This window comes from Symphodus melops (assembly GCF_947650265.1).
Source record: "Symphodus melops genome assembly, chromosome: 17".
Lineage (NCBI taxonomy): Eukaryota > Metazoa > Chordata > Actinopteri > Labriformes > Labridae > Symphodus > Symphodus melops.
This window is the reverse complement of record NC_136707.1, coordinates 8,829,520-8,847,843: the sequence shown is the minus strand read 5'-3', so window position 1 is coordinate 8,847,843 and position 18,324 is coordinate 8,829,520. Positions and strand designations below refer to the sequence as shown.

The following is an 18,324-nucleotide window of genomic DNA, read 5'->3' as shown; positions in this document are numbered from 1 at the left end:
GCTCATTTTGGCTCCATCTATTTTCCTTAAGCTCTTATTCTCTTCCGATTCCCCCCCCCCCCTCATTTATCTTCTCTGCAAGTTTTTCCCCTAGTGTTAAAGTGCCTTTCTTGGACAGTGCAAAGCTTCCACATGCTCGCTGTGACTCCACAATAAAAATAAAAGAGAGAACAGAGGTGAAGGATCAGCCTCTCAGGCTACGTTTCCTGTTAAAACTGCTTCTAAGTGTTATAAGTGGCAGCTCTGAACACATCATAATCCCACCCAATATAGCCTAAAGTGGAAAAAAAAAAAAAAAAAAACACCAAAAAAAAAAATGACGGTACTTAACACTACAACACAGGGGGCAGCATCAGAACCCAATGTGAAGTGGATAAATAAAAACCATGAGATAAATCAGACTCATCTTGCTGACAGACTGGTTGTGGGACTGGGAACGCAGACGAGCCAACTGGGTGAGAGACATGGGGAGAAGGGCATTCCTTCTACCAAGACGCCTCTGTGACAGACATGGGATCCCACGGATGCAGCTCTTTTTGGGGAACTACAACCGGTAGGACTAAAACAGAGAGAGAGAGCAGCAACTGGGACCCCCTGTGCACCCCTCCCACAGTCCCCCATCTGGATCCCATCTCCGTGGCCTACTAATGTCTCCCCTGGGGGCCACGGCTCGCCCTTAATTTGTTTCATTTGTGACCTCTAACCCCCAGCCCAGCCCTGCCCCCTCTCACAGAGATGGAGCAAAAATCTCTCTCCGTGCATTTCCATCTCTTTACTGCGAGCGTCCTGTCTCTCCAGTGTTTGGTTCACCGTTTCTTAAATCTTACAATGACCTCTGAAATTGCAACGGTGATGAGGAGTAAAGACTTGAAGAGCAGCCAATTTTCATGACTTTATAACTTTGAGAATGTAAATGGATTTCGATTTGTTTTTTCAACCACTTTGAGGGGAAGGCAGTTCAAAATATAACAAATTCTAACCAGGCCTGGACCTTACATTTATATATCAGACTCCTATAACTACACTTTTATTCTCCTTTTGGGTTTAGCAGAATGTAAGAAGCTCTGCATCATCACAGTAATACTTGATTTAAAATGTTAATAGGAAAACAATTTTAAATGTCTTTTAGTCACAACTCTGTTTTCAAACTCAACCCCCATAATCACTCCATTCCTCCAACACCATGGCCTATTTCAGATACTGGGGCAATGTTAACCCATCATAGCCTTAGGATGTGCTAATGAAAAAAAACCCATCAATACCAAACCAGGGGAAAGGCCATAATCGAAGAACTTATCCTTGTGCAACAAAGAGGAATGAGAGGGGTTATCTAATGCCCCGAGGTGTTCCACGGCTGTGCTGTTACAGTTTGGACTGTTGAAGTATGGGGGTTTGATTCACAGCTGAAATCCCACGTGACAGTGTATCCAATAGCCAAAAGGGAAAAAAAGTATCTCTGTTTTGGAGGGAAACTCTGTTGTTCAAACAGCAAGATATGGACAGAGAGAGGGCAGCAGTGAGGGAGGGGCAGTAGCCCAGGGTGCATAGTAACTGCTGTCAGAATTAGGCAATCTGACTGCCGCCATTCCAAACAGGACGCCACTTATCTAAGTGCTGGCATTTTACTGCTCCCCACAAGTCGCAAGCCCAGAGGAAAAAAATAATCGCACAGAAATAACTTATGAGATCATTCCTCAAAAGCATCAGACACCCAAGGTGGCGCCCGCCGATGCCTGAAGCAATCCAAACATGAACAGAGGAGGGGGGGGGGGAGGGGGGGGGGGGGGGTGTTGTGGGCCACATGTGGTCACTGCAGGAGTTGATACTGGGTGACAGTGCAGCATAGAGCAGGGGTTGAAGTTACAAGGAGACAATTATCATTAAGATCAAAAGTGAAAGCCAAAGTAGGGTTGCAGCTACGGCTGTGGACATGAAACGGTTCAGTCACAAAGTTGCAAAGAAAAAGAAAAAAAAAACGAGGCCCATTCAGGTTTTCAAATGCCAAAGGTGTCACTGCTTCTGAGCACTGTGAAGTCCAAGGCAAATATCAAATGAGGATAATAAAGTTTGTATTATCTTACAGTTTCAAACGTTGTATTTCCAACAGTGCAAATCACTGACATATTCAAATTTGCATTAATAAAAACTAAAGCAGCAGCTTATTTCCTTAAACAAACTGTTTAAATTGTGAAACGACGTATTGTTTCAGCCACAGGTTCAGCATACACACAGCAGGTGGATGGACTCAAACAACGGATGACCAGAGTAATGGTGCCGCAGTGTGCCAGGCTAGACTTACCTTTGACCAGCAGTTCCGAATCTTCCTCCAGGCCCATCTTATTCTTTTCAATGATCAGGCTCCTCATCTCTTCAGACCCCTCTGAGACAGTGTGTCTGTGAAGAGGGACAGAAAGAAAATGTAAATAACCCGGCCTTCCTCTCAACTCAGGTCTTCCCCTGACTACTCCCTCCCATCAGATAGCTAATTGGCCAAGAGGCACACAGTTGGCTTTGAACCCTCGCACCATGTGACACCGTGCCAACTACAAGTCTCTCTGATACTCTGTAATGGGGGGGGGGTCACACAGGGGGGACTGGAAGAAGTGCCACGAATATCTGTCCTCCAGCATTCTTCCACTTTCCCTCCCTAGCAGCACGCAGGCACACAAACACACACTGATGCATACCACACCACTGTGGACAGCTCATCTCTCTTTTATCACTTTGGCGGCCGAGCCGAGCGGGCCACTGAAAATAAACGTGACAGAGCGACGCCGACCTGACTCCCGGCCAGCCGGCTCACGCTAGTCAGAGAAGGTATAAGGTTCAAGAGGTTACAGCTTTGGATCGTTAAAACCAGGAAGATCAAACACATCTGTAAATCAGCAGACCCGCTGCGCTTCAGTACCTCTTGATCATTGTTGCTCCCTCCCTCGACACACTAGGAAGCATCAACACTGAACCAGGAATGGTCCAGACTTTATTCTGGTATTTCAGGCAGAGGCCCGTTTCCAGTGTATTCGATTGTTCAGAAGTTGCACCTCACCCTATCCTTTTATCTATTTACTCATTCATTTTCTCTATTTCCTGGGTCGAATCACCGTGTGGGTTATCAGTAAAGGGCCCCACCTTCCTTCCTGCCCTTTTCCCCCCAGGATCATTTCTCAGGAAATGAACGCCCCCCCCCACCATCCACCCCCCAGGGTTATTTGCCCTCTCGTCACCTCCTCCTTCGCCAGCTGATCTGCTGTATGCCGTTATTGATCCGATGATTCCGGACGGCTGCTCCTTACAGAAGACAGCAGTAATCAATGACTCTAAATATACTTTATCTGCTTTGACTCAGCTTACATGACTGCAGGAGACCTTTCCTTTGTGTGCATGTGCGCCGCTGACCTGATCCTGTCTGTAACTCCGTTTGTCACGTTGACCTCTATAACAGTGCTCGCAAACAGAGACCATAATGCTTAACTGCATACAAATGTTTTCCCGTCATAAAAAGTATTTGCGGTCGTAGATCGAGCCTATTGCCACCAGTCTCTAATTCAAGACAATATTCAGACACAGTGAAACTCTATATTGTTGGCCAGCTTTTCGGTGTGTGTATGTGAAGTGGTACACGGCATCAAACAGCAGGCAGAATTAGGAAGGGCAGAGTCAGAGTGGTGTCACATTATACTCAGTCTGACTCTTTGGGGATCTCTGACAGTCCGTGCATCCAAGGACTCCACTTATAGGCATCAAAATAAACACAGAAATGTGACGACGTCTCTGATTTGAGCTCGTTAATAACTCCTGCTACATAATTCAGACATGCACGCAGACAGGCAGAGAGAGTCTATATGTTACCCAAACGGGTGAGGGATTAGGTTCATAGTAAGAGAGGCCCTGGCTGGAGTGTAAAGCCTGTCTTGCACAGCAGGGGTGTTTATGTTCAGTGCCTTGGTTGAATGTGTGCTGCTGTCCATCCAGGGCACACATCCCCCCCAAAAAATCCCTTACACTTATGATATATGTGATGATACGGTGAGATTATAAACTACTCAGGTTCATCAAGTTTTCTTGGAATTCAAAAAAAAAAAAAAAAAAAAAGCAGTCCATGTGTTTCTTCAGACACCAGGATGTTTTTTCTGCCCTTTAATTATCTGCACCTATCTTTAACCTGAAATACTTAATGGGTCAACATCACAGCTCTTTTTACACCTTGTGAAAAAAAGACCGATGATTAAAGAGAAGACAGGGCTCCATACCCAAGAACTGACATGTATCCTAACCCATTGCATCCAAGAAATACCAAGGATAAGGAAAGAGCAGCTTGTTACCATGACATTGTCAAGCTGTCTCTACAAAGTGTGGCGTCTCTTTATGAGAGAGAGAGAAAGAAAAGCTCTTCTGGTTCTCATATGACTTCATTCTTTCCTACTTCCTCTTGTTTTCTCTCAAAATTCAACAAAACGATTGTCTGTAAAAAGAGACTGACCCACATGTTGAAAAGAGATGAATGCTGTCTCAGACTAAAGACACTGTAGTTGACCTCTGACATTAAGTAATACAAGATGATTCATTTTCTTTATTGTTATCAGGGTGATGTAGAGTAGGACTGTAGCCTGGATTTAATTAACGACATAAATAGACAACAGACCAACTTCTCTATGACGGGCCATCTCAATGATCCAGGTCATAGAAAACATGAAGTGAATTTGCTTTTTTTTTTTAATATTTATCCAGAGAGCATGAAGAAATGGAGCAGCAGAAACTCATTAAAATGATTCTACTCGTGACAAGAAAAACTATTTTTAGTCTTGTTACAAAACCAAGTACCAAGTTTGACATGCACTTGTTAAGTAACATCTGTATAGAATCATTTACAAGATTGCGTACAAATAAATATCACTAAACGTATCCCTTCGTGGAGCAGACGTTTGTGCCATGTTCAGTGATGTGGAGGCCTTGGATCTCCACAGCTGGTCCAGAAGCCCTCAAACCCCCCCCCCCCCCCCCCCCCCCCCCCCCCCCCACCTTTACTCAACCCCCAAAGCAGCCAGAAGCCCCAGAACAGGCCGTGACAGTGGGGCCTTTAGTGGGTAACTTCCTGGAGGGGCAGGAAACAATTTGACATGGAGATTAGACAGCTCGGAGAATAGAGGGAGAGGACATCTACACAGATAGTACCTTGAGGACTCAACATCAGCTACTGTAGAGGACGGGGCGTCATATGAATAAGCCCTAAATATGGCATTTCTTTTCAAATGCGGGGGGGGGGGGGGGGGTTTCTGTACACATGCAAAAGTAAGTATTTTTATCTCAAAGGGAGCAACTGCAGGCAGGATAGGAACTTTTCTTTGTGAATTGGGCTAAAAATAAATGCCTTTAAACTCCCAAAACAAAGTCCAGTCAGCTTAGCCAAGGGAATTAACTGCTCGATCTCAACATGGAAGGGGGTGTGTCGACACATCGTGCAGTATGTGAATGACGATAACACGAGCTGTTTAATACTGTCCCATCATTTTAATGAGTGCTAGTTTGCGTGGCGTGTGTTCTGATGTCAGAAGAAGTACAAGTCTTACAGATACTGTTTATCTACCTTGAATAAAGACAGAAGGAGCAACACAGCCAAAGAAGACACAGGATTCAGAGAAATGTAAAAACTATTTCACAATACTCACAAGTCAAAATCACTCTTATATTACTTGAAACTTACTTAATGATTTAAACCCAATAATTGTACTGCTAATAACGCTTAGGACTGTAAATGAAGAGTAAGGCTCAGCCAAGTTGTGGAAGGTTTGCTGGTAATTACATGACGTCAGCAGCAAGTACATTTACCAGTTCTGAGAAGGGTGATAAAGGTATTCATTGTCCCACCCTAACAGGTGCAACAAAACTAAAAGGAGAGTCGGGGATATTATCATTAAGTAGTCTGTACACGCCCACGTACTCATGACGAGAGGTCAAATGAGCCACATGAGGAAAAACATGTGCAATTTTATGTTTTTATGCCAGTTAACATTTCAGCTCAACTTTACATAAATCTTACTCATCTTTCCTGTATTGACCATCTCCTGTTTTCCAACATGATTTAGTGTTAAGTGTCGGCATTACAGATTCAGTATAAAGTACAATCTCCAATGATCAAATAAGCCTTGCATGTCTTGAGTCATCTAAGTACATTCCTGACAGTGAACGCCATGCGAAACAATAGTTCATGGACTACATGGACTGGAAAGCACCTTTCTAGTCTAGCGAAAACCAACTACTGAAATTGCTTTTACATGTAGGCCAGTTCATGTCACATTCACCCATTCACACCACTTTAGCATACTGATGGCAGAATTGCGTCATCCCCACTCGCTATCCTAAACCTTTCCCCCCTCTCTTACTTCTGTCCTATCAGAAAAACGCCCAAAAGACAATCTTAAAAAAATAATATTAATAGTTGTGGGTTTGCTAAATGTCGAATTATTTTTGTTTTCAATATATTTTTGCAGCTTTCAAGTCATCTATTTAAGATACACTTTACAAAGCGTGTCTGCACCAGGTTTACTATTAAGACTAATTCTATATACTGACATTATGTGAATGCAGCATTATTTACACTATGAATATAGACGTTGGATGCATAGAGCCCTGTTTGGAGATGCAGACGATGATAATATAAGGTCCTTATAACTGATTTGCATGATATTGTCTGTAGTAGGACACTTAAATAAAACATATATGAGCAGATAGTTGATTAGTTTGATAAAATGTATTTGGTGGGAGCTGCCTGTGCGATGAGTAATTGATTTTAGTCCGTGGTGTAATCAAACGGCGAGACGCTAATTAAAGTTAAAGTCCTTGCTCTTGGGCTTCGATGACCGCAGTGGAAACAGTGGGGACATGTCCCAGCATACAAAGCAGGCCCTTGTCACCGCAACTACATACATGCACAAAAAAATCACCTTTGTCTAAATGTTTGGCAGATTGTTTATTTTTTTATTTTAAATTTTTTTTAAATTATAGACCAAAATGACAATCAAACAAACAACCTTGCAGCAGTCTTTTGTTAGATGTTTAGGATCATGTTCTGTTCACAAGTGATGGCCATACATCACAGTCACACCCTTCATTAAACTTTGGAGGATAAAACCTGAAAATCTAAGACGACCTTCATTAATAGAGGGTAATAAATAATCAGCTCCTCTTTGTAGGGATATTTTGCTCTCCCTTTAGTCTCAATCCCCTCCCCCATCGTGCTGCATGGGCCTCTGGCTGAAGCTGGGCTGGTGGGAAAATGGGAATGTGGTGATTAAGACTGGGCCAATATGACCTCCCAGCTAAAAATACGCTGTTTACTTAAGACCACTGCCAAGAAACTCTGGACTAGGCCAGGGAAGGAGGGACAAAAAAAAAAGTCATGTTTTGAGAAAGGGGGGGGGGGGGGGGTGTAACAGGAAGTCTGAGTTTGTGACTGAAGGAGAGAGACGGTTGATCAGTAAATCATTTTATGATGCCGAGACTTTTTGATTGAAAATTAAGTTACTGTTATGATCAATCTTTGTGCTGCGGGTTTTTTTTATTTCTTTGCATTTGCTAATGTTGTAAACAGAGCCAGCTTGGGATGGACATATGGTTGACAGACAGGCCAGCAGACTTTTTAAGCAAACACCCACATATTTCATGCAAACACACACTTGTCTCTTGCATGCACATAATTCACACGCATGAAATAATCTCAGAAACACTGGCCCCTTTCAGCCATCACAGCCTGGCAGCCAAGAAAAAAAAAAAGTCAAGGTTTTGTCTGTCAAAAGCTGTTGAAGAAGAAGAAGGGGGGATGAATTGAGATCTGACGGCAATAATAGTGAGGAAAGGAGTTTGGGGCCGCTCTCCAGTGTCCACTTTCCATCTTGTACAGTTTGTACTCCGCTCTGACCGACCCATGAGAAGGAATTTAAGATTCTGGAAAGTGGGAAATAATGATGATGTAAGACAGATTTTTGAGTGAGATCACAGCAGGAGGGAGCAAGCTGCTTGGCACTATGTGTTGACCGTAACAGAGAGGGGAGACATCGCACTGTCCTTCTGCAGAGACAATGCTTTACTCCGGGAGCAGTGCAAGCAAATGGGCTCCTGACAAAAAGAAAAACGAATGATGTTCCATTAAAACTTCGCTCCAAGCTTTAAGATCGACCTGCAGTACAGACCCATCAGATCAGATTGAGTTAGCTAAATAAAGGTATATTCCAAAAACACTTCTTCATCATCAAGATACAGTAAAAAAAAAAAAAAAAAAAAAAAAAAGGTACAAATGCTTGTATGCCGTACATGTTTTCATTGATAGCAGGATCCTTTGATGAGATTGTATTAAAAAGTATTTGTGATATTAGTTAATGAGAACAAAATTAAAGGCCTACAAAGACATTTATAAGAGAGATTTCTGACCCAGTGATCTGATTGGACATAATCCAACAAGTGCAGGTATAGACAATAATTTGCAAGGTGCTGTAGTTGCTCTCGGCAAGAGTCAAGGTTCAGTTCCTAAACCAGTTGTGTTGGTTGAGCCGACTAAACGATTCAGGAAATAAAAACTATTTGCTTACAGCAGCTACTTGTTAATATGAGATTGTGTCCTGACGATGAGCACAGCTATGATCATCTTTGTCAATGACTGAATCAAAGTAGTGCTGATATTCAGTGCAACACAGTAACCACTGCGCAAGTAACTCTGCACATGCTCTGCAGTGATTCCTGTGATGTCACCTCCTGTTTAAAGACAATACAAATGGGCACACAAATGTCCAACACACAAAAAAAAAAAAAACAGCACCCTTTTTCAATCCTACTTTTGAAAAATAGAACAGCAACTGTTGGAGACCCTGAAATGACTCACACGTGTCCACACCTATCCCTCCTGTTCAATAGATACGGGCCTTTCTCCCTCCCTAACCCTTTTATCATTCAACAGTTCAGAAAAATATATCCTTCTATAAAGTCCACTTCAATAGAACCATAAATGACAGAGCCGTCCTGCTTATTATCCCAGACTGATGATGCATTGCTCTGGCATGTTTTTTTTTTTTTTTTTTGACATAGCATTGGCCTTATTTATCCGAGCCTGGCTTGGCTCCCCTTTCGCTGAACTTTTGGGCGTGTTGGGTCATCAGCCAGGTAATAACCACGCACAACGCTCTCTAATCTCTACACTCAGTGTGATGATTACAGCCAGGCTCTTAACACACTCCCTTCAAAACCAGTAGTTAATTATGCCATGTGGCTTGAGGACACCTACACAATACTTGTAGAAGGGACCAGTGCACGCACACACGCGTCTGTGCCACTCCTCTTCTAGGAGTGCTACAAAGGTAGAACTGAGTCACTCAGTCCAGTTCGCCAGGCTTCCTGTCCTCACGTCTTTACTTCCTCCTTCCTTCGTTCAGGAGTTCACACGTCGAGTATGACTGCAGCAAAATGGCTCAACATCAGCTCCCCTACCAACTTCCTGGGGCAACTCCTGTCTTGTTGAGAATCGTTACACTGATCTTTTTCATCGAGGTGGATGAGGCTGTACGAGCTGATCCGTGTGACTGATTGCCTGTGAGACGGCAGATGTGCAGTCGAGATGGCTGTTGAGGGGGAGACGGGGCCTAAACTGCAAGAGACCAAACGGAGAGCGGAGCCTGACTGCATCACTGTCTGAGATCACAGCCCAGCACTAATAGTTGGGATCAGGCTGCCTGTGAATTACTCCTTTTCACTAAAACTCACATTCACCTGTCTACCACATGAGGATTTGAATTGCATTATGTGTGAGGCAAATGGTGGTTTCACACAACCTACACTACAGGGTGTGAAGATTAAAACTAGTACAATATTTTGGATTTGATCATTTACAATCCTGACAGAGTTAACCCGACATTAAAGCTGCTGATATTCAAGCTTGACAGAATTGAACAGACATGTTACGGTTGATGTGAAGCTGGATGAAGTTAATCTGATATGAACGAAGCCAACACATATGTTTTAAGGAGATTGTGTCTGCTTTAAATTAGCGTGTTATTGGATAATGTGCCTCACGGCCAACCTTTGAATGGCAAAACTCAGTCAAGAGGTTAACTATTAAAAATTGACGGCAGTATAGTCCATAAGTAATCAATGCGCTGCTGCAGCTGGGGAATGTCAGGTCATCTGTATCGATTTACATGTGAGTGCATCATGCCTGTCGTTATGCACATGGGAGCATGTGCAGCATATGAGGTGAAGAACATGCGCCAAGCCAAAGGCACATGAGAAAAAGCCCCATGACATCAAATACAGTGGAAATGAAGTTAGAATCAAGTGACTGGCTGCTGTTTGCCTGCTTCAGTATTAATGCAGAAATGCCCAGCACGGAGAGGAAGTATATGAGAAATACAAGGAACTATTACTTCCTCTAATTAAGTTCTTTAAAAAATAAAAAATAAATAAAAAAAAGAATCAGTTTCTCCTTCTCTTCTTACCCGTTTGTTCCGTTGGCTGTACGAGTTGGTTGAGAAACAGTCACCTCAGCTGGACTCTGTCAACAGAAGAGAATAGTGTAAATAGATGATAATGGAACACAAACAGTAGTCTGTCCTTAAAACTGGTCCACAGCTTGGAGTAATCCCTCAACAGTTTGGTCTTCAGTGGCCATGTTACAGTGGAGCATGCAGCCGCCCCTGGCAGCTCCGGCACATAGCTGCTCTGTTTCTGTAATGCCTGGCTTTCACTTGCAAGGGTTGAGCTGGTGGAGAGAAATATTGCATGCAAAATAAGCTCATTTAATATAGGAGTGGGGAACAGAGGAATCTTTTGTGCAAAAGCTGCGCGCACCCTGACCAGAAAACCTAGGGAAGCCTATATTGAGATCAGTCATTTCTCTGAGAAGGCTGTTAACCGACGAGTAACCCTGATCTGTGAGAGAGCATTTAAAACAGGAAAAAAAAAAAAACGCCTTCATGTTTTGAAACGAGTCACAGTATGGTGGAAAAAGATATACGGATAAAATTCAATGAAGACAGACAATAAAACACGTGGGGAGGAATAAAAAAATACAGTCACAAATCTTAAACAGAATACTTGCTAAATTTTTGATTAGCTATCTTGAGTACAGGCCATCTATTCATTTTAAAATCACATCTCCTATTTCTTGGATGTCAGTTTTGCATGGAAACTGGGGTTAGTTCCTCTACTGACAATAAACAGGGCTGCCACTGGCAGACATATAAAATCAGATTTCATGGTTGGAACAATGAACTTTTCATTCCTGGACTTCCCCCTTTAAGAAGAAGATGGGAAAGGATGTTTCCTTTTTCTCAGTGCCTTGTGTCCCTGGATTCTCAACCTGACCTTGCAAAACCCCATCAAACAGCAGAGCTGCCCTGTGCACATTTAGACGGATCCCCTGGTGTGCAGGGCATGCACTGTGTGTCCCAGTGGCCAAACTTGTTGTCTCTGTGAGCCCACAGCCTTGAGCCAGCTCTCGTGGCCACCCTGGCCCAGCACAGGGGTGTTGGCCTATACCTGAAACACTATCCAGGTCAATGCTGGGCCCCTTGCAGTTCACACACAACACTTTACTACTGGGCAAACTAGCCTAAGTATAGCCCCGCACTGCAAAAGAAAGCATACTGCCTCTTTTTGGAGGGCTTAAAATAACAAAGAAAACATACCAATTCATAAACTACAGTCTGGAGTCTGTGTCAAATTCATAAGACAGATGGGCTCTAAGGGAATTTGGAAAAGATGAGTACATGGATAATGGGATTTGGTTCATATTTAACTTAGGAAAGGTACTGTCAAAGTCAGGCAGGGTAACTGAATAGTGTCAAAAAGTGTCGAGTTATTACTTACACCTGTCTGTAAAGCATAAATGACTTCACCTGACCAGCAGCCCTAAAGAAGGAAATTCAAACATGGTCTGAACATGACGAATGACTAATCATGAAAGCTCTACTTCTGTGACATGAACTAATCAGATAATCAATAAACTAATGGGAGAGGTTGATCAAGTAGACATGTTTCCAGTTATTCTTCGCAATTAGTGACACATTACAGAAATATAGCTTTTTCAATAGAGTTAATGGGCTGTGGGATGAGGAACAAGGATAGCGTGCGATGCAGAGCTGGCAAAAGCTCTCCTGTTGGACGGGCAGGGGATGAATCACACAAGAGCATCGAGGGAACGATGCAGTGATGTGTTCGTTCCGTGGCCGACTTCCGCTCCCCCCTCCGTCTACTCTCTCTCTCTCTCTCTTCCTCTCTCCCTCTCTCCATCTCTCCTGGGAGGCTGAGTAACCAGGAGGAAATGCTTGGGCTCAACCAATGTCGGCCTGAAGACCAGATGTGTGGCCTGGAGGTGGTGAGGCAGAGACGCAACGGAAACCAAATATAAACCAGTGTACCGTGACACCTCTGAAGACAGAGGGCAGTAGTGAAGGTTAATGGGACCTGCTCTCAGTCCGGTCAGACTGTGCCCATTTGTTCCATGCAACGGGATGTACTGTGGTACTCTAGCCCGCACTTACAACTGTGCAGGCCTTTACACTCTGCGGTGATCGTTTATTGGTAAATGTGACTTATCATTACGTAAAAACTGAAGAAAAAAAAAAGTTTCAGTAGAAACATTGAAAAGGAGAGAGAGAATGACGGAGGCCTTCTGTCCCAACACTGGAGTCATTTAGTGACTGTTTGGGCAGCTGTTGGAGAGCAGTTCCTTTGAACGAGGACTGTAAACACGCAGGGAAGCATCTGACATGGGCCTGGGCTCTCAAGGGCCAAGCCTACGCCAGCGTCAGCACTGACTCATGATTCCAACCTGAGTGAGAGGAGGAACTGTCTGTCGCCTGTGGCGCTTCGGTGCTGTGGATGTTACACATGGGTGGGATCCTCTGGCAGCATGTTAGAAAACAACGCAGGAGATCATGGTCAAGGCTTTGGATGTGTCAGGCAGGGAAGACTCCACCAGCCCTGTGGGTTTCATCCCTGGCAGGAGCTCGACAGAGGCCTACTAAATGCAGTATTTCAGTATTTTGAAGCCCAAAAAACACACACACTCCCAGGGAGGTCTGACCATCTGTCTGAAAATACGGCTCGGAGCTCACTGGGTAAACGATGGAACGAAGCCCTGAGGGATTTTCCTTTGGAATCATAGTAGACCATCTTCAGGTCTCTTCCCCACCCCCTCTGTTGACACCACGGTAAGCCAAACAGTACCAGTTAGATGTGTATATTTAAAGGGGAGGGGCTCTGGGGAGGATAACGGCCTGTGCTGCCTAAGAGTGGATCAGCTGATGATATTGGCTCGAAGTGGTTCAGCTGTGGTCCAAATCATTAAGAAACAATACACAGCATTAATCAATGCCACAGACAGAGGAAACAGGATATGTGGGAGTGCATCGATTACTAACCATTAATCAATAACATGAGAACACTTAGGTGACTTTATCAAAGGGAAAATAAGAGTAAAAAAGTAGTTTCCTGCTTTTAGTTCATAAATCAAACAAACACAGGTTCACAATAATCAGATAAACTAAGGCCAAAGCAGCTGATATGGAAATATATCACAGATTACTCTCGTTTCTTTGGCCGAATACAAGTCACACATATGCTCCCACTTATGAAAATGTATTGGCAACAAATTAATACTGCCTAGACTCTTAAGAAATGATGCAACACCACAGTAGTCTAGATGGCTGCTGTACAGACAGAAACATCACACTTCAAATAAGTCAACTTTGGGCTGCCATGTACATCTTGCAGAAGAAAAAGTGTGGAAGGAATTATGCGTGTGCAAAAAAAAAAAAAATTAATAAAAGTACGCAAGAAACTAGTTCTTGAACATATTTGATGATCTCAAAAAGCCTTGCATTCTTTCAAACCACCCAACTAGACAGTTCTGCAGACGGAGCTTTGGTTGCATTCTAGTGATGCAGGGAAGTTACTGGAAAAGTCGATCTCTGAGTAGACGGCATCAGGCACCTCCTTTGGGACGTGTTACTGTGATCTTGTATTTATCGTGAGATGTGGAGCACACTTTGGTTCCTTTGACCACCACTGGCCAGCCAGATGGTACATTATGAGCATGACAGGGAGAAGAGTGCTACACACCAACACGTCTCTGGATGCCGCCGAGCAGCAGATGTTGTTCTTATCTGCAGGCTGGTGCTGACAGACCTCTGGACAGACCTCTGTTGAGGCAATAACTGTGTAAAACTTATCTGCTAAACGTTTTCATGCAAATCGCTGCGGCGCTGCACTAGTTCGCTGCAAGCAGACAAAAGGGCCAATAATAGGCAGGCAATACAAGCAGAGTCTTAAGGTGGTATGACTCTCACCTACAAAGTAATGCATTTAGCAAGTGTCTCTACACAGAGTACTTTGCATCTAATGACAAATGAGCTCAAAGTCAGGGGTTGAAGCTGTATGAGAACACTTGTTTCTGAATAAGGACACATGAGGTGAGGAAAGGAGCACAATTCCATAAAATATTGAAGGTGAATTTTTCTGAGAGACTATACATGAAAAGAGTTTTAAGCTGGGTCATACAGATAGAGCCTACTTCAATACAAGGCAACAATGCCCCCTCACAAGTGGGTGGACAATACTGAACTCTCAGTGCCTGATCAGATGACTAACATTACAGAGAAGACAAGGCCACAGTCTTACTTGCAATGGAACGGACGTTGGCTACACACACACACACACACACACACACACACACACACACACACACACACACAGTATCAGTTCAAAACACTGGGTTTTACAGCTTGAACCGGAGCGTGTATGTGGTGTGTGCGTGACGGTGAGTGTGTGTGTGTGCGTGTGTGAGAGTATGTGTGCGTGGAGGGGGCCCAAATCGCCAAGATCATGCAATCATGAATGAGCGTCTTTTTCTACAATAACTTTTTTTCTCTAACAACTTGTAAAATCGTTCTCCTGAAAATGTCCTTCCATAATGAAACATTCAGGGCACTTTTAGTATTTCAAATGAAAGCTTCTTAAACGCTACCAGTGTGTATTAAGTATACGTGAGTTGATGTGTAGTGCAGGTGGAGAGTTTATACCCGTCCATTGAGAGTCAAGTCCTCCTTGTTGCGCAATTCAAAAGACTCTTCCTCCTCTTTCTCCCCATAGTCCCGTCCGAGCAAACTGAAGCCCTGCCTGCAGCACAGAAACCAGCAGACTCCTTGCAAAGGCATTCAAATGAGGTTATGTGTGTCGTCTTCTGCTATCCAGGTCGGTAAAATCAACACTCAAGGTGTTGCGTCTGTTCCAAGTAACTCCAAGAGTTGCGTGAGAGCATACAGGACCCCCCTCTCCATAGATGTCCGGCGAGTAGGATGAAAGGAAGCATATGTTTTACTCTCCCTCACTCTCCATGTAAATTAACTGTACATGACAGCAGTCAAACTCCAACCAAACCGTCAAGGAAACCGGTTCTTGGAAAATCCTCCCCTCTTCCAGAACTCCAGTTGTTGCGCTCGCGAAACCTTGCTGTCCTTATCTGAACAACTTCACACGATCAACGCACACGAGACACAATTGACCATGAGTTTCCAACAACTGGATCACTGAACTCAAAATAAATGGAGATGAGGAGAAGAAGAAAAAGCGACGCCGTTGATGTCAGCGATTCAGACACGGTGAGTATCTATGTGCACCTCTGTCAAGCGTATACTGTCTGACGCCTGAGTTTGAACAAAAGCGTGCTGCAGCTGGGACAGGGGGAGTGTGGGAGGAGCGGCTCCGCCCACTGACCTCAACACTACAGTTTGATTGGCTTAACACAGACACTCCCCGACTCGAGGTGACGCGCCAGCTCGTTTCACGCTGACAAAGCACCGTACATCCTGTAGCGATGATGATAGTAATCAAGTAATCCCAAACACTGTAGTAGTCTACTCACAAGTAGTATTTGTTTATCGTGCTCGGAGATCTGTAGGGACTGTACATATTCTGCACAGTGTCGGGAGTCAGGTGGGCTAGGTTTAGTGGATCCAGTTCATTGCATATTATTTTTCTCGATGTCAAATTATTATTGAAAGATATTTATAGATTAGATTACTTATCTGACTAGCATACATTTGAACTCAATTATTGATATGTTATAAACTAATAATGAGGACTCTCTCTTAATATATAGGCCTGTAAAAACAGTCTATAAAAGAGCCTATCATTTAAACTAGTTCAAAGTGTTTTAGAACAATCGTTTCTTAAAATTAAACCAAAGATAGAAGAATAGCTCAGGTTATATTTTTAAGTTAAATAAGGTATTATGTAGGCTTCATCAGCTCATTAAAAAGTCCTGCATTAAAAAAACGTAGGCCAAAGTAAAATACATGAAGTCTCAAATTCTTCACAGACTTCACATTTTGCAGAAGGCCCCAATGCAATGTTATTTATTTGACCTACTTTATTGGGTCTTTTAACTTATGCATTAATAATAACATAATAATAATAATTTCCCTAAACTGTGTACCTGCAGTACTTAGTCATCAAGTGACTGTCCACCAATGAGTATAAATATTTCATGAATCATCACTGCAGTGAGTTAACTTTGATTTCTACATTAATTTTTGATCAAGTTAAAGGCAGTCTACATCAGTAGTAGAGTGAATTTAAGACCATAGCAGTCTGTCCTTATTTGATGGGACCAATTAGATTATGTTCATGATACCACTAATTACATTATGAATTTGGTGACTGTTTTTTTTTTTTGGAAATATTTTTTTTTGTTTCTTTCTTCACCCTCTGTCTATTTCTTTTCCTGCACACATGCAGACACATACTTAGTCACCTCCCCCATTCTTTCTCTTCCACTTTGCTGAACATTCTACAAAGATACAGCAGTAGGAGGTATCGGAGGACTGGTGCTAAATCCAGACACGTGATATATCCAACCCCCTCAGTACTCATGCTTATTTCTCCCTTAATATCCCTTCATTTCCCCTTCTCTACTTTGTGCAAACTTCCCCCACACATCTCAGTCAGCTGGCTTTAACCCATTCCTCACCAAGAAAAGCTATTGGCTGCTGTTATGCCCACTTAGGTTTGATGGATACACTCCTTTGACTCAGAGATCACACAATGCACACGTTCACGATGCACACAGCCCCTAGCACTTTTATCCCTCGTCCTTCCTGATTCCCTGAAGGCTTCGTAATAAAAGGCTCATGGATGCACCTTTTCAGCTCACCATTATTGACAGTAATCCTGACCCCCACTCACCCATCTCACACACAGATCAAACAAACTGCCCCTCATTTGAATCCTTGGCCGTTATTGGAAAGTAGTGAACAAAATACACTTAAAAGTACAACAGCCCCGCCCTATCTCCGTCTGTATCCTCTTCAGTATCTGTAAGCCAGATCCTCCCTGGCCTCCCCCATATCCCAAAACAATATGCCGGAGGCCCCTCCATCCCACAGACCTGGAGGAACATATGTTTTATTTTTAGAGCTCACTCCCTCTGCCTACGCGAGCTGAAGTTAAAAAAAAAAAAAAGGAAAGGAAAAACCGAGAAAAGCCCTCCCCCATATGGATTCTTAGAGAGCTAAAGTCAGTACAAAATGCAGAGATGTGTCTGGATAACTCTCAAACAGCAGAAGAAACTGTTACCTCTTTTTTTATTTCTTTTTTTTTTTTTACCAAAAATGAGCAAGAAAAAAAGGACATCACATTATCCAAGTTTCTCTTACAGTTTTTTAAGTCTTCTATTCCCCCGGCCTGTCCGTCTCTGCCCCCTCCGCTGTTGTCCTCTTACCCTCTTTCCAGGAGAGGACACATGATTCTCCATGAACACAGAGGTGCATACACACACATTTGGATGCACGCAAGATAACCTGATCCTGGTGTGTCAGGTTGACGCACCAGATCAGAAGAAGGGCATATGATTTGGTTGGGCTCCCAGAATGAACACCATGCAGCTGGCCTGGATAGCCATGAGCCAGAGGAGAGGGAAGTTTGAATCTGGTTGAAAAGAACAGAACTGAAGGTTTGTATAATGATGGGATATTTATGCTGTGTGTGATTGTGCTTTTAAGTGTGTGATTTTTTTCCTTTGCATTTCGCTCATTTCCTTTGGAAACAACTTATCTTTACTGTGGTGTATATAAAACATTGTCCTTCATCCTCTCCTTTTTGACTTCTTGCAGGTCCCACCCACTTCCTGCCTCCCACTCCCCACAACAGTGTTTGTTGAAATTGGTGTGTGGGGTTTCCAACAGAGACATAGAGTAGACACAAGTCGCACATGTCAAGTTGATCAGAGACAGAGCAGATCAGTGCAATGTTCCCTCCATTCCCTCCCTCTCTCTCTTCCTC

At 43.3% G+C, this 18,324-nt stretch overlaps 1 protein-coding gene across 1 annotated transcript in view; it reads right to left on the bottom strand.

Annotated features, from left to right (window-relative positions):
- plekhh3 (pleckstrin homology, MyTH4 and FERM domain containing H3) overlaps positions 1–15,688 on the bottom strand; it is a 29,891-nt gene extending 14,203 nt beyond the window's left edge. The window contains exons 1-3 of the mRNA XM_079366710.1: positions 15,066–15,688; positions 10,479–10,534; positions 2,300–2,394 (exon numbers count right to left, since the gene is read on the bottom strand). Of these exons, the coding sequence (XP_079222836.1) occupies positions 2,300–2,394; positions 10,479–10,534; positions 15,066–15,200 (286 nt within the window). The 5' untranslated portion in view covers positions 15,201–15,688. The remainder of the gene's footprint in view (positions 1–2,299; positions 2,395–10,478; positions 10,535–15,065) is intronic.
- Positions 15,689–18,324: the final 2,636 nt, after the last annotated feature.